This window comes from Falco naumanni, chromosome 9 (assembly GCF_017639655.2).
Source record: "Falco naumanni isolate bFalNau1 chromosome 9, bFalNau1.pat, whole genome shotgun sequence".
Taxonomy (NCBI): Eukaryota; Metazoa; Chordata; class Aves; order Falconiformes; family Falconidae; genus Falco; species Falco naumanni.
Window position 1 is genome coordinate 956,136 of NC_054062.1, and position 24,879 is coordinate 981,014.

Genomic DNA, 24,879 nt, shown 5'->3' on the forward strand with positions numbered 1-24,879 from the left:
TGCAAGACAAAGCATGTTTATTAAGTGGCTTCCTTTTATTTACTTCTCCCATTTTTTTAAATAAATAAAACCTTCAGACATATACCAGTGAAACACACCATCCTTCAAAGTGCAGTTACATTTCCCCCCCACCCCCAAGAATCACATAAAGCTTTGTCAAGTAACTAAAACAATTCAAAAGGCGACCCTCAGTCCCTTCCCTGCACACTGCAGAAGAATGTGGGAAGTTTAAGATGCAAAGTATGAAACAAAACAACTTGTTCAGAGTCCAAAGAGTCTGTTACCGGCATAAGTTAGTTACTGCGGGAGCCCAGGAAGGAACTAGGCCAATCACAGTCATGGGTGATGCATCAGAACTGCTCAGTCACTGCGGTGAAGCTGGCTGCCAGCAGCAGAGCCTGCGACAAGGGGTTGAGTCATTTTGCCCAAAGAGATGGAATCCCCTTCCCCCCAGCGGGCCCCTGGCCCAGGTGAAGCACCAGCACCAGCGGCCTCCCAGCATTAGAGTCCGCTTGTACTCCAAGCACACCAAGCAATAGGAGCGAGGGAATTTGAGGGCTGATGCTCGAGTCCCATCTGCAGCCCCTCTTTTCCGATGTCTTTAAGAATCTGTTCTAACCCAGGCCTGAGCAGGGTTAAGTCCTCTCAGGCTCATAGAAAATTGCTGCAACTAAGATTTAGCACCACTTAAACTACCATGATTTTGACCTCATCGTTCTCATCAGCACGGTAGAAGAAGGGAATGCAGGGGTTTTCCAGCAGGGAGCCCAGCCTCTCCTGAGGGTTCTGGATTTCTCTGAGAAGCTGCATTATTTGCTTTGCTGTGGGGTCCTCTTGGCTTGACTGAGCAGCTTTACTGTCGGTAGGAGAGAAACGGGATGGATGAACAGCAGCCTCAAGTTCTGCTTCATCTGATAAATTCACATCTCGTAACCCTGTAAGGCACAGAGACAAGGCAGGCAGGTAACTCTTCTCATCCGTACACAACACTGAGCCCTCGGGTTATTGCATCTCACAGAACTTCTCCCGGCTGCAGCTTACCTTCTCCATCAGTAGCGTTCAGTTCCATGCGCCTCTCCCCTGCAAGTACACTGTCATGCTGGCTTGCCTGCAGCTCTGGGTTTTGGGCAGCTGTTACATACTTACTGTACCATTCATTTCTTTCCCTGACCAGACGCATCACTAAATCCTGCAGTTCCTGTAGTTTCATCTGCACCAAAGTAAAGGAAAGCCTATGAAACGGGCACACGCACGCTGTCCTGCCTCTGTCACGGGTTAGCAACTTCCAAGTTTAAGCTAGCTGAAGAACAACATGCAAAGGCTTGGACTGCACAAGTGCTCTCCAGGCCTGCCCTGCCTGGAGTAGTAATACAGAAGAGATGCCTTGCCTTCATCTCTTCCTTATCCTGTGCCAGTCTGCTGATATACTCTTCCTTCTCCTGGTGACGCTGTTTGAGGATAGCCCTTTGACTCTGGTATAATGCAATATACTCCCCTGGAACACAAGACCAGGAGTGTTAACAAGACTGGGGTATGAGCCTTACGGTGAGCACAGAACTACATGGCATGAGGATGCAGCAAATCCAGCGCTCAGCTGGAGATCGAGCTGAGGGGCCTGGTTAAACCACGACACCTCGTCAGGCAGCACGAACTGCTTAGGAGGTGGGCGGCTCCAGCTCCGAAAGCTGTTGGGGACCTTTTGTTCCCCAAATATATCATGCACTGAGCAAGCTTTAGCTTGTGCTGGCGTGACCTAAACATACCAATGGTGTCTGTTTCGCCAGACAGCTGTATGCAGCGGTGTTCTAACTCCTCTAGCCGTTCCTTCAGGTCAGCTTTCTCTTGCATCAGGTCTGTGAATCGGGACTGAACACAAAAATTGGAATTGATCACCTGCACCATTCACATACAAAAAACACCCTCCATTCACATTGGTCTGAACAGAGGGAACAATGCCTGCTGCCTTTACAACTTGTCTCCAATCTGATGCTAAAACGGAACAGAGAGCAGAGAGCTAGCAAAGGTGTACAAAAGCAGCTCTGCATTTGGGGAAGCAGAAGGGCTGATGAAACAAAGTGCCTTTTAACCATCTCATTGCTGGGACAGCTGAGTATGACCAGAGCTGCGCTCCAAGACTGCAGACCACCTGCTTCCTTGCAGCAGGGTGCAGACATTTGGTCTGGTTTTCTTTAGAAGACCACCACAGGTCAGCGTTAGGCCCTTACACTCACAGTCTTTGGGGGCAGGGGATGGGAGGGGAGTTACTGCTGCAAGCTTTCCTGTGCCGAGACCAGCAGTGACAAGCTTTTTAGGAAGTAGCCTGTTATTATGGAACACCTTATTCCCTTACAGTTTGTCTGTGTGTGCTGTCAGCCTGGCAGCAGATCCAAACCTAGCTGAGCAGCGTAGCGTGGCTGAAAGCAGATGAGATCTTTTGCTTACCTGTAGCTTCTCCATGGCAGTTTTCAAAGCCTCGTGAACCTCCACCGGAACAGTATCCACAGTGGGACCTGGAAGGGACATGTGATGTGCTCATAAAACCTGCAGGTCACTTTCAAGAGAGGCCAGGGCCAGCAGGTGAGCTGTGCCTTCATATTCACACTGTCCCCAAACAGCACAACATTTTTACCTTCGCCCAGAATCATGTTATGTTGCTGCTCCTGCCTGAGAGCTGCTATTTGCTGCAGGAGGCTACTGCACTGCTCTTTCTGAGCAGCCAGCTGCTGCCTAGTATCTTCTCGTTCCTTTTCCATTTGGGATGTGGCAGATGTCAAGAAAGCAACCTAAGAAGAATTCCAGAGTATGTACGTTAGTGCTCCTCCTGCACAAAGCATGCTCAACTGTGCATCTCAGGACAGAGTAACATTTACACCACTTTATTTATGGATACGAAACCAAAGTGCTAAGTGACTGCCCTGGAACCAAGCCAGGCAGCAACTGCTGCATCTTTTCTCATGCCCAAGGAGTACAAATACACAGGTTAAATACTAGCTCCTGTGGTATCTGTTTGGTCACAGTGTCTTCCAAGTGTGACTGCACTTACAGAAAAATCTAGTAGATATTCAACAACATTTCCAAATTGCCTTCCAAACTGAAGAGAACATCATCATCGAGCTACTCTACCAGCTGAGTTGTCTTCACAATTAAAGCCACTGCCAGGCTTCCAGCCTATCTTGCAAGGATGTTGCAGAAGTCTCTCCGTTTTTTGCTGCTATGTACAGGGAACTGTTAGACTGTGCCTCAGGTGGGAGGGATCACAGCAGATAAACAGCCTACTCCACACACTCAGTGCACCCTCTGGAATTTAACCTGCCTCCTTTTCTAGACATTTCTTTAGAACTAAAACCAAAGGCTTTTCTACTCGTTAAGACTCACCATTTCTTCATGGCTTTCAAACTTCTCTGGGATCACAAATGAAGATTTTGGGATTTCTTTGGTCATTGCTTCGCTTTCAACTCCGTCTCCTGTAAAAGGAGGCAGGTGAACAAGGAGGTAATAGCCCAGAGCCTGGCTCTACCTCCTCCCTGGAGACCAGCTGCAGCTACTCACCCTCTAGTCGGTGAAAACTCCTGTCATCCAGGTCTGCTTCTAACTGACTGATCTGGGCCTGCAGCTCTTTGTTTTCCTTAGCTACAGCTTCCAGACTTTCCTGCAAGAAAGCAGCAGAAAATCCCTGGAACTCGCACATGTAGTTCATCTGCAGGCCGTAGCCACACACACTTACACAAATCAGTGCTTCTGCTCTAGACAAGTATCATCCACCTGCATTGTACGGGGTGTAATCACAGAACAGCCCAGGCTGGAAGGGACTGTGAAAGATCATCTGGTCCAGCCTTTCGCTTAATTAATACCTAATCTAGTGAAGGACTTTTCCTCTTGTCTTTTCGCTTGCCCCTTTTTGCTGTTACCTTGGTCTGCTGCAGCTCTTTCAGGTGCATTTCCACTGTCACCTTCCCCTGAACCTCCTCATGCTGCAGCCGATCCATAAGCTGTGTCTGAAGCAAGTACTGTTTGTGCAGTTCCTCCTTCTCGGCAGCCAGCTGCTGGTACGCCACAGTGTACTGCTGTAAGTGGCTGTAGTACTGGTCCCGCTGCTCCTGCAGACCCTGAGCCTCCTGGCTTTTCAGTTCCAGCTAATGTAACAAAAATCGGACCATCGCATCAAACCATTTCTGCCAGAAAGGCTGATCCATGTGACATGATCCAAAATGTCAACATTGCCCAAGAGCCACCAACTAGGCAGGCAGCCACCATCTGCCCCCACATGCTGGTCCCCCACATCAGACAGCAGACGGTAGGGGAAGGCTCCCAGCTTGGTCATTACAGTATCAATTTCCATCCTTCCATCAAAGTGTGGAAAGTTGCCAGCAGTTTGCATAAACTGCTACGCACCTGCCCTGCCATTCCACCAGCCACTGCTTACCATCTCCTTGAGGTCTCCCAGGTTCTCCTGCAGCTGCCCAAGCTTCTTGGCCAGCTCTTTCTTTACGTGTTGCTCTGACTGTAGGGCACTTGTAACCTCCATGTTTTCATTTGTCTGCAAAAGAAATGCCACTGTGTAAGGAAACTGCCCCAACCACCATAAACACAGATTCTCAATGAACTGTGTTCATTCCTGATACAGCAGGGTGCCATCCCTTGTGTTATTCTGGGGTGTAACTAAGGGCCATAAATTGACCGTTCAGGGCAGTCAGTTAACTTACAGAAAGGTTCAGAAGATGGCAGAAAAGCAAGGAAAGAGCCAGGGGAATCAGTGCTGGGACAGTGCCAGGAAGGCGCCTGGCACATCATACAGCCTGCCAGCTCCAAAGCAGATGGGTGGTATGAATATCCCAAAGAGCGCCATAGACATTCAAAACCAAGAAGAGTTCAGAAAGGGCTAAAGAACAGCAGCTAGACCATGTGTCGGTTTGCAGGGTCTCAAATGGGAAGCGTTACATTGAAAGAGGCAAGCAAGAGTACGGATTCAGCTCCAGGATGGACGAGAATGACAGCAGCAGGAGAGAAAACTACCGAGAACTTACTCCTTCAAGGGCAAATACAGGGGAACAGAAAACAGGCGTCGTCAAGGGTAGGAGGAATACTCTGAAAGAAACAGCCTGCCTGCCAGGGGATGAGAGGGAAAAGGAAACTGCTCTGGACACAGTTTATCCACCCGAGCCACCTGAGGGAGCATGGCATTGCAGGGAACCTCCTGGCAGGGCAGTATATATCACAGAAGATGGGGCATCCATAGCCTCAGAGGACAAGAGATGGATAACAGTTCTGCAGGCTTTTTACACCTGTGCTACAAAAGGATTGCACCACTTAGGGAAGCAGTAGGAAAAGATGCGTGAAAGAGACATACCAGTTTGACAAAGCCATTCTGCAGCTCAGCCAGCTGTTCCTTCAGCTCTCGATTCTGGCTCAGTGCCCTACTGATTGTGGCCTTGTCACTCTGCATGTCCTCTAGGATCTGCTGTCTGTCCACAGACTCCTCGTTGAAGCGCTGCACCGCCTTCTCAAGCTCCAGCAGCCGCTCCTCCTGCTCCTGGTTGAGGTGGCTCAGCTGCTCATTGTCCCGGACCTGGGCCTGGTACTGCCAATGCAGTTCCTCCCTCTCTTGCTGCAGCCGCTGGATCTCTTCCTGCAGACTCAGCTCAGCTGCTGTGGGCCCTGCCAGTGAGGAAGGCTCAATATCCATGGGCTTAACTGCTGAGGAAATGGAATCCAAAGCAGCTCAGTCAAAGGGCTCCATCCCTGCGTAGTACACATCACTATTACATATACAGAGCATAGCCCAAGCTACCTTCTGGGTCACAGAGCCCTGTATCACCAGCTGCAGAATCCAATCCTTGCCTCAGGGCACTGAGAGGAACTACAGAACAAAACCACCCCACAACCAAGCACAGCACTCTGCCATGTGCTGCTATCTCCCTCACAGCCCTGGCGAGGGTATCCTGCCTTCCCAGACTCCTGGGCCAGAGAGGCTAACAGTACACTCGGGCAGATACTAAAGACGTAAATAGTCTGCTTGTTAATTAGTTGAAGCAGTTCACTTGCTGTTTCCCAGGATGAAAGATTTCTTCGGTTCACCAGGCTTTGAGCTGCCTTCACAGCTTCAGAGCACCAGACCCACCTGCACCTCGTGTGTGCAAGTTCCTGCACAGCAAAGACAGAGTGAACCACCTGGTACTCGGCAATGTGAAGCCCCACTTTGGAAGCCCTACCTGATTTGCTCAATAGCTCTGTAACATTAGCTTCTAGCTCCCGAATTTGGGCCATATGCTCCTCCTTCTCATCTGCCATTGCATGGACCTGCAAGGCCACACAATAAAAGTTAAAACAACGTTCATGGTGCATTCACTCCTGCCTGTGTTTGTCTAAAGCAGCTGTGATGCTGCCCCTGGTGTTACCTGTTCAGAGAGCTGCTGCACCTGCTGCTGCCAAATGCTCTGCTCCTCCTTCAGTTTCTCTACATACTGATCTCTTTCTGCCTGGAGCTGGTGAACTGACTCCGAGAGCTGTTCACAACAAAATAAAACACAAAGAAAAACACATTGGCTAAATAAATTTGGCAGTGACTGCTTCAGGGATAAAGCCTGAAGAAACCAGTGTCAACGCAAAGCTCAGGCTGCATTCTTCTGCCACACAAGTTTCTCTACAGACATGAGGATGTGGATGTCATTTCGTACAACCCCTTACCTGAGCAACCCGGGTTTCCAGGCCTGCCTTCTCCTCCAGTGCCACCTGCAACTGCTGCTTTGCATCCAGACTCCCTGCCTGATTTGAGAACTGCCAAAAAAAACAAAAAGTTATGGCAAAATGTTAACACGCCACTTCTGCATAGCCTTTCCCCTGATAGTAACCTGCCAATGATCCATGTTGCAACCTTAAAGTGCTCCAACACACAGTGATGTTCAATGAAAAAAAAGAAGAAAAAAACAGGAGGGGGAGAAGATTAAAATCAAAAAGCTTAGATTTTAGCCCTGTAAAACAGGCTGAACTAGACAGCTCCTCCCTACCAACTTTATATTCACTATTTGTTTGATTAAAACCTATTCTCTTAATTTAAAAATCTGGCTCAGAAACTTTGTGCACTTCCAGAGTCTGTATTATACAGCCAGATCAGATGGTATACAAGCTTGAGATTTTAAAAGTTGTCAAACACGTCAGGAATTTAAAGCCAATGTCTGGAGCATGTCAGTTGGCACACAGTACTTTTCCCAGAAACCTTTATTTCAAGGGTAACTTAAGCCACTGTCTGGGGAGGAAGAAAAAAAAACAAAACCAAAAATAAACAAAAGAGCAGTTTCTTCCCTCACAGGCTCAGGTTCACACCAGCTTGCTCTCTGAACTGCTAACAGCTGGCTTCCTGAATTCCCTTCCTAACTGGCTGCTTCTCTTAACTTTCCCCAGCTGACCTTCTAGTTACCATTGTCCAATTCACCTTCTGCAAGGGTGGGTACAAACACCACCCCTATTCAACTGGCTTCTCAGTGAGACCACCTGACAGCTGCGTAACCAAAATGCCAAACAGATACAAAGCAGGAAAAGTCATCGTATTTTCACGCCCTGTATGTTCAGTCAGCCTCTCATATTGTAGAACATTCTTTTCACAGACCAGCGTCACAACAGCTTTCAGTCTACTGCTCCAGCTCCTTCAAACAGACCTTCTGTTCCTCAGAGGCCTCACTGAAGGCCTTTGACCAAGAGGATGCCTCGATGAGGTTTTGGGCCTTCCTTTCAGAACAAGAGTTAAGCCTTGCCCCCACTCTCAGAAGCCAAAGTCTTACAACGGTCAGTGCGATCTACCCTCACAGCCTGGAAGCAGTATGGTCACCTGTTGGATCATCAGTTCAGCCATTTCCAGTTTCTTACGCAAATCCTCCATATCCAACTCCTTGGCTGAGATCTTGGAAACCAGGCAGCGAACCTTCTCTGACAGCTCCGAATTCTGCTGCTTTATTTCCTCACTACTTTTGCTGAAACAAACCAACATTAAAGCAGCATCACTGTATGTACTGTGGGTCTGGTCAAGTACATGTCATACATTTACAATCCAGCTATTTGTAACAGTTAGAATCACAGAAACATCACAGCCAGTCACTTTTTTTAAGTTGAATATCCAACCTCCCAAGTCACCACCTGTGGTGCATGCCCCTTGTGATGTTTTGTGGCTCTACCGCGAAGAGCAGCGGTACTCTGCAGTAACAAGCAGTAAATGGACCTACCTCTGTTTGTACAGCTCCTGTTTCAGGTCTTCTCGCTCCTTCATTAACTCTTCATTATGCTGGAGAAAAAAAGAAAAGACTGATTCAGCTGCAGACTTCAGCAAAATACTTCACCTTTAGCAGATCAGCTGAAGTGGAAAGCATCGGAACTTTGGCAAAATCCTTCAGGACAGGTTTGCTTAGAACCTCATGAATTTGCCAGGAATAAATCTGCTCAGCCTTTTCAAACGCGATGCTACTAACTGGACGTGAGGTCATTTCTGCAGACTTCTGGATTAATATCAATACTGAAGTATCTGCTTGATGGAGACCCTCCCGAGACAAGGTCTCGGTGGCGCTCCTGTTGTGTGGAGCTGGCAAGACTAATGAAGTGAGGTGTCAGATCTGAAGACAGCAACTGGGCCATATGATTAGTGGTCACAGAAACCTGAATGACGTTTGCCTTGACCATGGAGAATACAGGGCTTTACAAGGTTAATTAACAATTAACAATGTTACTTTCTGCCTCTTCTCCAAGCAGGGACTACAGACTTTGCATTCGTGGACTGACAAGCAAATAGCCAAAGGCAGAGCTGCTGGTGAAGCATAAGCAGAGGTGACTCTTACCTTCTCTGCCTGTTTTTGCTGCAGAGAGACGGAGGCCAAAGTACGTTCCAGCTCCAATACCCTCTGGCGAGATGAACGTAAACGAGCAGCAAAGCTCTCGGCTTCTCCTGAACAAGTCAGAACAGAGTGAGTTGAGGCTGGACCACAAAGAGCTTTTTGGAACTGGCTGAACAGCACTTTCTACTTTGTCAACAAGCTCTTAAGGCAGCACAGAGCTTTGTAACTCAGTAGACCTGGTTCCACCCCTGGCTCTACAGGTGGTTCACTAGCAGTTCTGGGCAGTAAAGCTCTCTGTAACTACCATCCTCACTTTGAGGGAGATGATGAAACTGCCGCTGCAGAATAGGCAATATGTTGGTTGGGATCTTTCTTTCTAATGGAAGAAGTTGCTCAAACTTGGTGCAGAATGAAGGGCTCGGTAAAACCTACCTTTACATGATAGCTGTGTGGGAGTGAGGGTGGAGAAAAGGGAACTACGTTTTAAAAGGATCAGAAGAAAGTCAGAAAGGAACAGCCTGGGGTAGTCACCGGGGCTGAACAGGGCTGACAAGGCTTTAGCGATGCACAAAAGAACCTCAACTGCCATGGGATCAACATGCCCCCACCTGGGGGCAGCTCTGGCGACAGAGGCAGCGATGGTGCCAAGTACTGCCCACCGAGGAGTCGGCGAGTGCTGTGAGCTGGCTGCCAGCAACTGTCACGCCCCCGACTTGAAATTCACACTTTGACCAACAGCTTGAGTGGACTGCTCACAGTCAATTACCTGATTTCTGCCGTGCAGCTTGCTGAGTATGTGCAAGTGCCGCCTGCAACTCAGACTTCTCAGAAACTAGAATTCCAATAGTCTGGATATGAACCTTTGGAAAAGGAAAATCGGCTCAGCACAAAACTTCTTTGCTTGTAATTGCAACATCACTGTTGCCACAAAAGGCTAACTCAGTAAAGGTAAAGAGCTCGTGCAGTTAAGTACAGTCTGGCTGACTCCCGGTTTTCCTGAAGGAACGCGCTCGTGGCTTCCCGAGTAAAGACTACGAATGGTCAGTAATCCAGAGAACAGCAGAAGGCAGGCAGTATTACTGTAATGGAGGCTCTGCCTCACCTGTAGCTGTTCCCTCAGCGCTGCTTGCTCTTCAGAAAATTTCTTTTCCAGCTCCTTCTTTTCCTGTATAAACAAATGATGCCTATTTAGCACAAAAGTGTAGATAGGTAACCCTTGTTTTGTGTCAAACTAAAAAAGCAGTGATACATTGGTAGTACTTCCAGCATCGAAACGACAGCGCTATTTTTAAAGACATACTTCAGCCTTGCCTTATTTGAACGACTTCATTATTCATCCATCCTAGAATGGCAGTAACAGCACAGCACAATCACTGCTAGCATAAATACCGTAGTGTTTGGATGCAAGCTACTGGCAAGGACTTGTATTCTCCTGCCTCCACCGCACTCCTCTAATACTTGAGTATTTAAACATTCGCTTTTGTCAAAATAAGAACGCTATCTGCCAGGCGGGCCTAACTCATGAAGTCAAAATATTCAACCCTACGCTGCAAATGAAACTGAATCTAACACAAGACAAGACCACACATGCCTGTGCCACAGCCCACTACACTCTCTACTGCGCCAAGAAAGAGATACTATTTTTCTGCCTGTCCAAAACCAGGACACACTTTACCTTCTCCAGCTGATCCACTGCCTCCTGGTTCTGCTGTTTCTGTGGAAGAAAATTGATGCACCAGTATCAAGAGACAAGATTCTCATACATCTGAAACACATCTTCACTTCAACAAAGTAGGATACATGCCCAATTCATGCAAACAGAATTTCCACTGTCCTTTCTGTAGAGGACTAGGAAGTTCATCTTAGCTATTAAAAATAAGAGATCTGGAGCTGCCTTCACTAACGTGCTTTATATGCCAGGCATGTTTTTCATCGCTCAGTAGATTACCACAGTTGTTCTCCAATACCACTACTGAAACCCCTCCATGTCTACATCTGAGCATCTACCACCTTCAGTTAAACTCGCATCCCCACATCTGTGCAACTGATCACAGTAATCCTGGTGTATTGGGATGATTGCCAGAAATGCTGGATTTTTTTAAAAAACACCACCAATAAACAAAAAAAAAAACCCCACAAAAACCCCAGACAAAAACGTAGTCTTTTCCTTTAACTGAGACCTCAGACCTTTATTCCACTGAAGAACTGGCCTTAAGTCACGCAGAGCCGCACTTGTGTTGGCACACTTCTGCAGAAGGTGGTATGAGAGAGCTGAAGCCAGATACAAAGAAAAGGGGTAATTCTGTCCTGGCCAGTTTCCATCTTACCGGTGAAGTATTTGGAGATTTGTTGTCCGTAGGTAATGCACCTTTAGATATGAAGTGAAGGAGACAAAGGTGGCCGCTGCCTACCCAGGCTGCCACACAACTGTGCTGCTGTGTTTGCTATTTGCTTCTTGTCTCCCTGACAGCTTCTTCACAGATGCCTCGTAACTAACTACATAAGCAGGAGGACTTTTTTGCCTTCCCAAAGAACAAGCATTGTCCAAGCTCTTTCTTTACTACTACTACTACTACTTCAATGCATTTTGAAAGATGACTACAGATGGAAGAGTGATGAGCGAGAGGTTTTGATTCTAGCAATGCCCATGCACAACATAACCAGCAAAAGCAAAGGCAAGACCACAAATGCAGCAAAGGCCCTACAGAGTTGCAGGCAAGCATAAAAGCAGGCACACAAGGAGAATCCTGGGTGGGCAATGCACTATGCCAAGTTCCTCTGCAGCCCAGCTAAAACACAATGGAACAAAAATAACCCAAACCCCAAAACAAAACAACAAGGGGGGTCACGGGGTACACCGGGAAATGCTGAACTTTGCAAAAAGTGTACTTTTACAGAGGAACACAATGGGGAAAAGCATTTCACACAAGAAAGGCTCTTTTCAGACTGAAACAAGTCCACTTGGCTGCATTTCTTGCAGCGTTAAAACTGAAGGCTCAAAAGCAGCAGCGGGAATCCACGCAGGCCACAGGACAAAGCAGTTCACTCATCGTGCCAAGGGAAGCTGAGGAAACGATCAGAAACCAGCCCCAGACTCTCTCAGACCTACTGCTCCCACTCTGCAGATACAGTTAGATCAGCACCATCACACTGCTGCCAGCACCAGAATTCTGTATTTCAAGGATTCCGACCAGGCGCAGAAATAGCTGTTTTATCAGGATGCTTATCATCCAGGGAAAGCCTGATGAGATCAACAGAGCACACTTAAATGGAAACAACAAAACTCTGTTTCTTGTTCCTCAGTTGAGCCAATACATTCACCAGCAGCCTTAGACTTTGAGCCCCTTAACAGGTTTTCCGTGCAGCTCATTTTGTTCCCTACAGAGTGCTGTGTAAGCAGCCTTCCTTGTGGCACTATGAGAGAACCCATAACTTTGCAGACACGCAAAGAGCTTGGAGGAGCAGCAAGCACCATGTCAGACTGGTTGGTTGGATTGTTTCTTACCAGTTCCTCTATCTTTGTAACGAGCTGTTTGTTAGTTAGATTGCTGGAATCCAGGGCTACTGCCAGCTCCTGGTAACGTGTCTGATGGGCACATGCAGACAGGAGAAAAAGGAAGGAGCCGAAGACGAGGAGGGGAGGAAAAAAGCAGTAATTAAAAAGGACAGAAAAATAAATCCTATCAAACTGTGATAATCAGATTCTCCAAACAAAACAAAAATCTACCGTTTCAACAAAAGCAGCTGAGACATCAACATATTTTATCCATTCTGCCAAGGCTTCATTTTGACGTAACAGTGACTCAGAAATAAGAACGGCAGTTGCACGGAAGCCAGATAATCCCCAGTCCCCAAACCGGAAACACCTCCGATACCTGCCTCCCAGTGTTGATCACAACTACCCAATGATAGCACAAGACAACACTAGACAGCAATGAACGTGAACTGTGCATTCAATTAGGTCTCGCTAACACTGCTGAAAGCAGAGTCCCAGTCAGTTACCAACAGTTGCAAATAAGAAAGGGGGGTGGGGGGGGTGAGGTGTAGAGATAGACTGAGAACAACTTACTTCCATTTCCTTAATATTTGTGGAAGAAACAGCACTTTCTCCATTCACATATGATGTAGACTACAAGCAAAGCAGTCAAGTCAGACAGTTTTATTCCCCAAGGCAACAAGTCACTACTACGCAAGAAGTGACTACTCTAATAATACTCCTTATAGCACCTTTCACTCCAAACTACCACACACACAAAACATACCCTTCTGGGTAAGGACAGATGCAGACTCCCTCTGCAACAAGCTAATGTGAATGATGCAGGTTGATTTCCGATTCTTTTCCACTAAATCAAGAATACATCTTTCCATGAATACATGCTGTTCATTCATCCCACTCAGCTTTTCTGCCTACTGCTGAAAGTTTACGTTCTAAACCAGGATTTTTTTGCTTCTCAATGCTTAAATATCATATTGTTTATGATGACTGCAGACACCTCTGAGATTGAAGAGTGTTTTCTTGAGCTGACTGCTTAAACTCCACATCAAATATCAAGAAAATTAATAGGACAAATGGATCAAAACGAGGCCGTACCTGAGAAACCAGGCCATTGAGTTGTTCAGACAACTGGCGGAGACTTTCTGTTGATGATAAAGACCTGGGAACAAAAGAAGACCTTCTGATGACAATTTCTCCCAGAGAACTGCCCAAATCAGAACAGCACTGGGGAGGTATAAAGCCTTGATTTGTTGGGATCCTGTTGCAAAGCTGTTTGATAAACACACACAGACACTCACCTGTTCTCATCCAAAGCATTTTTATGATCCTCAGCTTCATGGATCTGTGGATTGAAACACAAAAACTTACAAGCCTGTAAAAGAAGATGGGAGTCGCATTGGTGAATGTTGTCACTAAGACTTGATTACATCTGGGCTCAGATTCCACAGTAGCAGTAATTACTGCTTCCCAGAGAAACATGAGCTTAAAACCACCACCTCAGTCCTGGCTTACACATAATTTCTGAGTGCTGTGAGCCCAGGTTTCCTGGAATGGAGAAACACTAAATGGTACAGGCTTTATGTGTGCTGTTACTGTTTACCAGCATAATCAACACTTCGCTTTGCTGGAAAAAAACTGAATTGAATCTTTAAGTACCAAAAGGAAACACAGATTGATCTAACTGGAGACCTGTCTTATTAAGGGTACTTCCTGCTAACAGGAGAGAAAGGGAAAGAAAACAGCTCTGGAAAATGCAGGGGCATGTGCATGCTAGTGCTCTCTCTGCTCTCACAGAACATGACTAGATGGAGAGTGGAGAATGTAGTGTTTTTAACTGGAGAAAATCTGAACTAGTCGTCTCATATTTAAGAAGATCATCTTTCTCAAAAAAAACATGGTATCACGAACCAATATTCAATGATTCAATAACAATAGTCATGATAATTCACAAACCTGTGTCAGCTGCACGCTCCCAGGAGCAGACAAAACAGAACGACAATTAGGTAGACTGTCGCTGTTCGATAGCACAGGGACATTGGGAGCAAGCTGTTCAGCAATACGAGCGGCAACATCACTGTCAAAGTATGCCTGTCACAAAACACATCGCAGGAATTACAGCCTTCAAGCAAAATGAACAAACGCACGTCAAGACGTCACCTTGTGATCTGCCTGTGAAAACTAGACAGATGTAAACAATCAATTGTGTAGAAACATGTGGAAGGGAACCTGTTTTCTCCTCAGAGCAAACAGGTGACTGTGTGAACCCACAAACAAACACTGTCCCAGACCTCTGCCCTGTCAGAGCCAGTCTGAAGAACCAGCATCACATCATCAAACTCGCTTCTTTAACATGGGGCAGTAACGTCACCCAACACTTCAAGTTCACACTCTAGATTAACGGCAAAGGACGCACCAAGAAGCGAGCGAGGGCAAAGCCAGATGGTGGCCACTCTGCTCTGAAAAGCGCTACCTTCAGGACGTATCTGGGGAAAACAGAGATCGCTGGATGCAGATTAAGACAGAAAAGAACAGGTCAGTGACTACCTGAAAACTGGTAGGTTTTTGAGTCAAACTCAAATGCTCCCTGTAAAACTTGGTGAAATGTGCGGCACGCTATGAACCACAAGTTTAGAAGGAGGACATTTACCAACAGGCCAAACTCAACGTGGCTGGGAGCAGGTGCCAGTGGCCCTCATGGAGCTATGAATCCCATGACTAGAAGAAACTAAACAGAAAAGGGCCAAAAACCTGTTTCTGGACAGCAATGCAAGTTCTCATCCAGCCTTCGTGGGAGGATGAACAGCATCTGACGACACCTCTACCCACAGTGAACCCGACAACTTCATTTATCTTGTACAGCATCAGAGAGCCATGAAGACCCAGAGCAGTGCTCTAGCGTTTCATGGCAATTTATTTCATCATCCAGCTCTGCTAAGCCATAATTTAAAACCACTACAAAACAAACGAGATAATCGTTTTCAACATTCAACCCCACCAATGTATCACAGCTCTTTGCAATGCCACCTGCAAGGGTTCCCTCCTACTTCAGTCACTTCCTTCTTGGCACTTCACAGGGAACCAGAAATCTCTCTCTTGGCATTCCCCGTCTACCTGCTCAGCACTTTTATCGTGAATCAAGCAGCAAGAATACAGTAATGGTGAAGACATTTAAGGAAAGCAATAAAGTGGAAGACTGCAGAGGGAAACAAACAGAATTTTCTCCGTTTCTTTTTCGCAGGACAGATACATGTGCTCTCAAGGAAAAACCTATGTTAGGTGCTTCTAGGAAGGTCAGGAATTCCCTTACTTCTTCCAGCTACAGGTCACCTCACCCTTATTGGTTCAAACACTCCTCAATATGAAACATCAGATGGACAAGAGGAATACCTTCACCAGTACATGTCAAAAATGTTTCCTTCATTTCTTCTGGTCCAGACATTCTGTTTGCTTAACGCTTCAAGATGCAAAAAACAGTAATGTGCCTTAACCACAAGACCTTCCTTCTTCCTCCACCATCAGTTTTGAAATAAATTTAAAAAAAACCCCAACAACTCAATAAACTATTTGAACAGCTGGATTTGTTGGAAACAGAGAGAATTAGGAACAAGACACTTCTCGGGAAATTACGCATCGTGCGGTTCTAATAACATAGCAAAACCAAGTTAGTAATTCTGCTCAGCTTGGCACGCCATGCTTGATCCATTTGCTTTCGCACACGGAGTCCCGTTTTGCTGGGCTTTCTGTGTTTCACAGCCAAGAAAGCTGAAGTGGCTGAGATGGGAAGGGTCTGCCTCGCATTAAGACACCAATGGCAGCAGAAGCTCGTGCCAACAATCAGCTTTTCTGCCCTATTAGCGTCAAGTGAACTTCTGAACAGCATTTTCCTGACGCAGGATTTGTACGAGACGGCAACTGGAAAAAGAAATCTTTCATGCCATATTGCAATTCACGATCAGTTTTCAAATTATTTCTGAAACCCCAGACACAACGGTCCACATAACAGCCAATCAGATCAAAATGTATCTCTCTGTGCTGAGAAAACGAGAGCGGGGAAAAACCTGGGAAAACAAGAAGGAACATAATTCTCCTTTTTCAGAACAGGACTAAAAGTGCAGACCCAGGTAGGCCTTCACCGCAAGACCAAATGCCAGCTCAGCAACAGCACTGGACCACCCATCTTCATCTCATCCTGAGGTGTGAAACCAGCCTCTTTCTCTGAGGTCTAACTCAAACTGAGCTTACGAGCATTCACTGAAAATAATCCCCGTGACACGAACAAAACTCCAGTCAAAATACATGCTTTCTGATGCTAGGCAGGCACATCCAGCACCCTCAGAGCTAACAGTATGTCACGTCACTCAGGTTCTACCGGTACGCAACCTACACATACAAGCTCCAGCTGGAGGGACTTCCAGCTTTTCACTCTGTCTGCTGGACAGAACGGCTGCTGTATAATCCCACAAAAAAAGGAGAAAAGGAATACAAAGGCAAACCGGAGTGAACTCCATTCCGTCTTGCAGGTTTCACTGCATCTAACTGGTACCCCTGGTGATTACTATAGTTACGCTTATTGATAAAAGACGCACGGATATGTAGTAAATAGGAGCTACTTTACGACAACTGAACTGAAACAATGGTAGGAAAATAAGCTACCAAAATGATGCAAGTGGAATGAAAATCAGAGCTTTGCTACAGCAACAGTGGAAGACAATTCTGGGCTACCAAATGTGACTTCCCTGAGCTTCTATCACAATTTGATCAAGCCTTACATTTAAATAAACTGCCTGAAAAGAATTTTTTTTAAAAAGGCTGGGGTTTTATGTTTGTGCCTGAACACGTTTCTATTGCTTATTGGCATAGTTCCTGCCCTTTCCTCTTCAGAAGCCTGGCAACATGAAGACGCTAAAGCCTGTAAACGCTTGACTCAAAGGATCTGACTTCCTGCCTAAACCTATTCAAACCCAGTACTGGAACTTGCCAGACTGTACATCCCCTGCGCAAGTTTCATCACCTGCTGTAACATGGCTTGGCAGGAATAACTAGACAGCTTACTCAGGGCAGCTGCTTGCCTGGAGATCAGCAGAGTCATACCCTTCCGAAACAAGGCCCTAGGAAATACAGCAACGACACGCACAGCGGGAGAAATACAGACTAAGAAAACACTGCCTCTCCCTACTGCAGTTGTCCTCAGCAGTTCAGGTAGTTTATTGCCTCACCCCACATTCCTCCTTTTCCTCAAAGCTCAGCTGTCTCAAGGAAGAGGTTTTGACAAGGTTCACTTTTTCACACGTTAAGTTTGACACAAACCAGAAGGGCGCAAGCACTTTACGAGCAATGGAAACGCATGCTAACAACTAGCTCCATGTTAATAAAAACAGCAACAGAACTCAAGCAACTGACAGCGGGTATGTCAGGACAAGGCTCCACCCAAGAAATCGAGGTCAGTGTAAACAGAACCTGAAGCATGCAGTAGGGAGAGCGAGTCACTGCGAGGAACACGAGCACTGCCTCACCTTCCTCTTGTCCAATGAGGGTATGGCTACCCCATTGGAGCGGTTCAGGTCTGACACCAGCACCTTCAGAATGTTCTGAATCTGAAGGAGGTGAAAGAAAAGGGGAAACGGCTCAGAAAAGGACAGAGAGAAAGTGTCAATCGAGGGGAGCCAAAGAAACCAGCTGGGCAGGAGCACGCACCTCAAAGCAGCAGCTCTGGGCACACCCAGGGCTGCGTGACAGCACTGCATGATCCCACACAGCTTTGGCACGTACCCTGGACTCTAGTGTGCACCTTCCAGTAGCGGTAGCTGCTAACTATTGTGGCACGCTTCGCGTGCTGGCGATACAGGCAGCTGCGCCAGTCATTTATTACACCCGCATAACCATTTCCCGGCTCTAGTCACGTTGTTCAGAAAACCAGAGAACAAGGAGGTAGCAAATGATCTGGGACAAAGACCGAGGCACTCACATTCTCTGGAGGCTGCTGGTCATCGCCCGTGGGAGTCTCGGGCCGACAGTCATCTTTAGTTTTGCGTTTTTTCTTAGTTCCTGCAGCTATTCCAGGGCTATTTTTCTGCTGATACTCCTTCAGCTGTGAAAAATAATAATAAGAATCTGTAATCCAAACAGAATATGCCTTCTGTGAGAACGACGTCAACCCCCCAGCCCCAACTCCACTGGGCAAAAAGACCAAGTGTAAGGACAAGAGAAATGCTCTTCAATGAGTTTGTCACCCGGGGGGAAGAAAAATAAAAATCAAAACACGTCCAAAAAAAAGGCTAAAGTAAGATCTAATGTGATGAGTTTACGACAAGAGGCTCAGAGCTGCAAACGTTCCACTTTTGCATACAGCTAAGAGTTTTGGGGAAACGACTTGATACTCCATCCTGCAACTAAAAGGAGATGAAAAGAAGTGTCTTGGGGTGGGGGTTTTTTAGCGTTATAACTAAGAGCATTGAGGAAAAATGAATAAAGGGCAATTAAATCTGAACGTTAAGTGAAACATCAACGCCTGACAGTAAGATCTCCCACTCTGTGAAAGACTTTGAGAAGGAAAAGTACAATCCTTACAGACAAATGCCATGTTAATACAAGCAGCGTAGTAACTGTGAACTAAGGGGAGAAGCAACCTACAACGGATTTTTCAATCACACCCACTTCACCCAGGAGAAGCTAGTCTGATAAGCCATTCGCTTGAATTCGGCTAGGTCTTCCGAGCTGAATCGTTTGTGCTCCGGCAGGGTGAAGCCCCCAGCCAAGCGAGCCCCAGGCAGTTTGGTCAACTGCCCCTTCCCCCAGCCCGCAGCCCGGGCCGCGCCGGCCTCCAGGTGGGGAAAGAAGGACCCATTATTGGCAGAATTCCAAAATGGAAGTCTGAACCGCTCCAGGACACCTTCCCCTACCTAGGACTTTCGCATGCGGCGGCCGGGGAGAAAATCAAGGCGGGGAAATCAGTAAAATGAGACCAAAAAACCCAAAAAAAGGGTGTGGGGGAGGCCAGCGGGGAGGGGGAAACCGCCAAACCGAACCCCGCAGACCCACGGCCTCAGCGGCCCAGGCGCGGCCTTCTCCCAGCCGCCTCCCCCGGGCCAAGGGCGGCCGCCAGCCAGGAAGTTCGGCCCCAGCGCCGGACACCGGGGGCTACCGGCAGCGCCTCCGCAGCACGGCCCGCAGCGAGCGGTACGGCAGCGACCGGGCCGGGCCCGCACCCCTCGGGTACGCCCGGCTCGGCTCGGCGGCCCCGCTCCGCTCCACGCGGCGACCGCGCAACGCGGTATCGCCGGCCCGGCCTGGCCTAGCCCGGCCCCCGCCGCCCCTCACCTTCTTCTTGGCCGCCGCCAGCCTGCTCTGCCTGCTGCTGTCCGCCATATCCGCCCCGCGCCAGAGCCACGTCAGCTTCCTCTACTGGAGGAGGGAGCAGCAGCCAGGGCCCGCCCGGCCTGCGCTGCCGCCCTGGAGGCCCGGCCCATCGCCGGGCTCCGCCTCATCGCCGGGCTCCGCCCGCTCCGGCAGGGCGCCGGGCTGTGGCTCGTGGCCGGGCCCCACCGGCCGGGGCTCGTGGCCCGGCTGCAGCCCTTCTCCGTGCCCCGCCGGGCCCGGCAGCTCAGCTTTTCCCTCGTTCACTTGAGGAGCAGGTGCCACCTTGCAGTGCCTGCTCCCCATGTTGGAGCCCGCACCGCCCGCTGCTCGGGTGACAGCCGGCACTGCCCGCTGCTCGGGTGACACCTGACTGGCCCGTCGTGCCCCACCCAAACCTCACCTGCAGCTTCACAGGAGACAGTTTGTTCCCCAGCGCTGACGGCACAGCGGGCTCTGTCGCTGGGAAACTCCACTTCCCAGCGTGCCCCGCGGCGCGCCCGCGCCTGCCGCTCCCGGCCGGCCCCGCGCGCACCCGGCCGGCCCGGCGGGAGGCGGCAGCCCTGGCCGAGCGGGTCCCGCCGGGCGCGGGTCCAGCGAGCCCGCCCGCCCCGCCGCGGCCCGGGCCCACGAGGTAGGAGCCGGGTCCCCGCTGCCCTGTCCCCGCCGCGGGCCGTGCCTGCGCCGAGGCGGCGCGGCCCGGCCCCTGACGCGGCGCCCCTCTGCTTTGCCAGGGCCTCCGGTGGCGGCCGGCGGAGCGGCGCGGCCGGCTTCAGGTCCCCGGTGAGGCCCTGCGCGGGCTGAGGGGAGCGGGCCCTGCTCCAGGGCTGCCCCCGGCCGCCGTCTATGGCCTGCCCCGTCGGCCCGGCCCGGCACGGCCGGGGGTGTGTTTTCTTGGGGGGGAGCTGCCGGCCTCGCCCCCCGGCCCTGCCTCGTCCTGGCAGCGCCTCTTAACACCGAAGTGGTGGGGTTTTACGTTTTTATTTTCACCTGACGCTGTAAATCTACAAAATGCCGTAGAATATGATGGGGGGCGGGCTAACGTCACAGAAACCCATCAATATTTTACCTGAGCTCCCCCCCTCCCTGCCCAGGAGACGTGCTTTTCCTTTTTTTTTTTTTCTCTTTTATCCACTGACACATCAGCGTATTTTCTGATTAGTGCCCCCCAGCACTGCAGCATCTTCCCCTGGGCAGAGGTAGCGTGAAATGTCTCCTGTGCTCTACAGATTCCCCTCTCCCGCGTCCTGCGAACCTAATGGAACCAGCCAAGAAGCCTTGCAGTATGAAATCGAAGAGCTGAAACAGAAAGACCTTGCTCTAGACCAGGAAACTGCACAATTATTGTCCGAGTATGTCCTTGGCGAGCTCAGTGTCCGCTGTGATGCCTCAATTATTTTTGTTTAAAAAAAGAAAAATGGTCTAGGGCCTAGAGCTAAAAGCCGTCCTCTTAGGCCACCGTTTTTATCATGGTGTTGTGCAACGCTGGTTACAGCGTTGTCTTGATTTATGGGACCCGTCAAGAGAGAATTCTTTCCACTTTATTTGGTAAAGCAAACCCAAGTTTTACTAGGAGCTCGGATAGGAGGATTTTAACTTTACCCCAGGTGTTGCTGAGGCAATTACCTGCAAACTGGGAATGAATAGTTTTAACCGTTGTGATGCTATGACATATCATGCTACCAGAAGGCCTTGCTCATGTGAGAATTAAAACTGAGATTGTGGCTTGTATGACCTGCCCGGTTTAGCCCCAGATAAAACTGTTTCCTTGTTTGTTCCATCCTGATCAAGTGTTTATTTATTTCCTGTCTGAAGCAAGTGGGTTAAACGTTGGTGTTCAAGCAGCAGAGGTGTTTCCCAGGCAAGCGAAGGGCCTGGAAAGTGGCGGGTGCCGCTTACAGGGTAGCGCAACTGCTTTACTCTGCTTTCTTATGACCTACTGTGGCAGCTGCTTATTAGCAGCTCTTTTGAGATAAAGTTGCTGCTTGGTTTTTAAAGAGAAGGTGTCTCTGTGGGTTATTTGTTGCAAAGGAGTGTTATTTTCTAAGGTCACGTGTAGTACAGAGAATGGAAATGGCAGAGCGACAAAGGCTGTTCCCAAAGCTTTCTTGCTTTACCACCTTACTTTTTTTTTTTCACTAGCTACAGATTAGAGATCTAGATATAAATTGAGTTCACCACAGCCTATTCCTGTTTCTACTTGATTCTGAGAATTCAGGTGCGATGGGGTTCTTTTGTAAGTCGATGTGGCAAAAAAAAACCCAACTCATTTGTAGCTTTCATGTTTATGACTTGCAGCAACTGTACCTGCTGCCTTCGGATTCTGCTTTAGATAGTGCCAGGCTTGAGTGTCTCAAATCTCCTTGCTGTGCTCGGTCGGTCAGTAGGGGCAACACTCGCTGTGCGGCATTTTTGACCTTTTCTGCTTTTATTGCTACAGAGGCTACAGCCTGGAGGAATTGGAGCAGCACATTTCTCTGCTCCATGAGTACAATGATATTAAAGATGCTGGACAGACGCTGCTGGGCAAACTGGGTAAGGAAGGGGAAAACTGTTGATGAACAACTCAGTCAATGTTTTCATGTAGACAGAGAGAGAGAAGGTACTATGCCATGAAGGCAGAGCTTGTTTTAAAGATTCTTGAATTCTAGGGCTTACATTGCCCAGCCACTTGTGCAAGCACAAACACTTCTGTCGTTATTTTCACAGGATGTGTTTAGAACTGAACATGCGAAAGAATTGTCATTTACTGCTATTTTAGTCTGTGTTATGTACTGCCAAAATTTGTTAAGTCTTACTAATTTTTGTCAGTTTTGCTCTTCATATACTTTAAAAAAGTGTTGAGACAAGCAGAGAGCACAGCTGCAAAACCTTAGATTGGTTCCTTAGCTATAGGAGGTTCTGTGAGAAAGTTAGGGGCTACTGGGAGGAAAACACAACTTTTCTGACTCGTCTGATATTTCTGTAATGAAAGTAGCGGTCTTTCTTTTCTAGCTGTTATCCGAGGGGTTACTACAAAGCAGCTCTACCCTGAATATGATCTGGAGCTTAGCGACTAGTATTGAACCTGAAGATTGCCCCGTCCTGCAAAAATGACACTTACTGGGCCGTGACGTTTTGGTGTGGTATTGGTTCAGAGCTGACAGAAGGTGGCCTCAGAAGCGTGTGTGTAGAATTGCAACAGCGTGTGGATTAACAGCCTTATTTCTGAGAAGCTTTACAATGCGAGAGCTGTTGAATCTGTCAGCTGTGTCCTGCTTGTGGGAAAGGGATGTAGGACTTTGGATAATTTTGTCTCCTGTCTGATGGGACAGTATTTTTTTTTTTTTTTCGTTTCTTGGAAAGGCCGTAATTCAGGTTGATGTGAAGACTCTTCCCGTGGAGACCTTCCTTCTCTCCAACATCCAGGGGCTGTTTGGTTACTGAATAATAGAGGAAGTGAGGGCATGCAAACGTGCAATGTAATAGCTGCTTTGAAAGAAAAGAAAAAACCCTCAGAAGCAACAAGGGAAGAAGGCTGAAGTTGTGGTGGCTTGGGGGTTGGTTTTGTTTTATGATCACATCTGGGTGAGTCTGGGTATTCTGCATTTTTGTACTTAACTGCTCTGGTAGCTAGAGGTTCTGTATCATTTCTGTGGTAAATGGCAAAATGTGAAGTTGTATTGAACTGTCCTGTCTGAATAAAGCAGCTGTCGCGTTTCTCAGTAATTCACTTATTTAAGAGCCTATAAAACAGTGCATGAACCTGGGAGCAAATTCTTAACCTCTATTCTGAGACAACTGTAACATCTATTACTCAAATGTTTTCTGAGGACTCTTAATGGTGACGGTGTGGCAGCGCTACCCAGTAAGGGGTAGATGCCGAATTACCTGGACTGCTACAGAGGCTACAGCCTGGAGGAACTGGAGCAGCACATTTCGTTTTTGCGGCTAAAAAAGGAACAGTCAAAAGTAAGGAAGAAGCGAGTGGTGCGGCAGAGCGGTAATAAGGGAAGCAGTAGCGATGATGAAAATGATATCAGCAGACGGATTACAGAGGAGTGGAGGAGAGTGCACTTGGAAAGCATGAAAGAGGGAGCGCACGCGTTTCCCGTGATATTACAAGATAGACACCCAGGCCAACATCAGGCATTTCACTGGGAAATGATTAAGGAACTACAGAAAACTTGTCATGCAAAACGCACTATATTCTCCTTTTACACAGACTTTATTAGAGAACGTGATGATGGGTCCGCAGCTAGTGACTCTGCTAGAATGGATCCGTGACAAAGTGCTGGACTTTCCACCTGATGGCACTTTGCAAATTCCTGCCTGGCAAGCGGTCAGCAGGCAGTTGTATGATGCTGCCGTGGAGGAGGACTCCGTGGCAGGAATGTGTTTAGCACCTTGGTGGCAAATTCTGACTTCTCTTTGCCAAGTGTGGGCTAATTCGACTAACAGCGCTAAACCAGGGGAGGCTGTAAATCCCACCGACAGCGCGGCTCTTCTCAACACACCGTCAACGATGGCGATTCCGTCCACACCTCCTCTGCCCCCAAAGCTCCTGTCACTGATTGCAGCGACCCTCACAGCACAGGACCAAGCACAGGAACAGGACAACTCGGACAATGATTCCATTGACACTGATAAACCTTTTGACCCAGGTCCTATAGATCCAGAAGAGGAGCTAGACCTTTTTCCTCCTCCCCCTGATGCACTGGCTGTATTTTTGGGGAGGGTGAAAGGGGGTCTGAGGGATCAGTGGCAGGAATGCAGGCGGGAAGCGCTTAAGCGAGGGCATTTGGGAGTCGCTATGGACCATTCAGTATTTTGTCAGCCAAATCAACCTGCAGAGTGGCAGCCTGTGCAATATGAGACTGTTAAAGCCGTGCGGGAAGGGGGGAATTCATAGTACATTTGCTATTCCCTTCTTGAAGTGATGGCAGAGCCTTATACACTCACACCACGCGATTATTGGAAGTCATTGCTTTGTGTGGTACCAACTCCAACGCAGCGCATGATGTGGTTATCTGATTTTTGCGAGCTATGTGTAGTGGCCTCAATTGGAAAGCTTAATCGGGGAATTGCTGTGAACTGTGAGCCGTTGGCTGGAGAAAATAATTGTGCCGACCGATCCTGTGACTCAGGCAAGGTATCCCAGGGACAGCTATTTGCAAAAGGAGGAGATGGCTATTAAGGCAGTCCGGATAGGGGCATACGGGAGTCTGGGCGAGC

General features: G+C 48.2%; 2 protein-coding genes across 6 annotated transcripts; one reads left to right on the top strand and one right to left on the bottom strand.

The window, feature by feature from the left end:
• Positions 1-16: 16 nt before the first annotated feature.
• On the bottom strand, positions 17-19,753 carry GOLGA2 (golgin A2). 5 transcript variants are annotated; one of them, XM_040605914.1, is made up of 28 exons: positions 19,630-19,753; positions 18,278-18,400; positions 17,826-17,906; positions 14,266-14,400; positions 13,611-13,654; positions 13,408-13,471; positions 12,886-12,945; positions 12,322-12,402; positions 10,492-10,530; positions 9,919-9,981; positions 9,583-9,676; positions 8,820-8,926; positions 8,214-8,272; positions 7,823-7,964; positions 6,685-6,774; positions 6,396-6,503; positions 6,210-6,297; positions 5,348-5,691; positions 4,424-4,537; positions 3,909-4,133; positions 3,550-3,649; positions 3,376-3,464; positions 2,630-2,783; positions 2,443-2,510; positions 1,764-1,866; positions 1,389-1,495; positions 1,042-1,210; positions 17-935 (listed from the first exon to the last, which is right to left on the bottom strand). In XM_040605914.1, the coding sequence occupies exons 1-28, from the start codon at positions 19,675-19,677 to the stop codon at positions 688-690; spliced, it is 3,147 nt and encodes a 1,048-aa protein (XP_040461848.1). In that variant the 5' UTR covers positions 19,678-19,753; the 3' UTR covers positions 17-687. The 5 variants fall into 5 exon arrangements, with proteins under 5 accessions (XP_040461848.1, XP_040461844.1, XP_040461849.1 ...); XM_040605910.1 differs by having other exon boundaries at positions 5,348-5,694; XM_040605915.1 differs by lacking the exon at positions 12,322-12,402.
• Positions 19,754-20,003: 250 nt separating this feature from the next.
• Positions 20,004-23,365, top strand: LOC121093524 (DNA repair protein SWI5 homolog; the record flags this gene model as incomplete). Its single annotated transcript, XM_040605956.1, has 4 exons — positions 20,004-20,299; positions 20,895-21,017; positions 22,106-22,200; positions 22,660-23,365. Coding segments are annotated over 4 exons (579 nt in total), but the record flags the coding sequence as incomplete, so codon positions are not given.
• Positions 23,366-24,879: the final 1,514 nt, after the last annotated feature.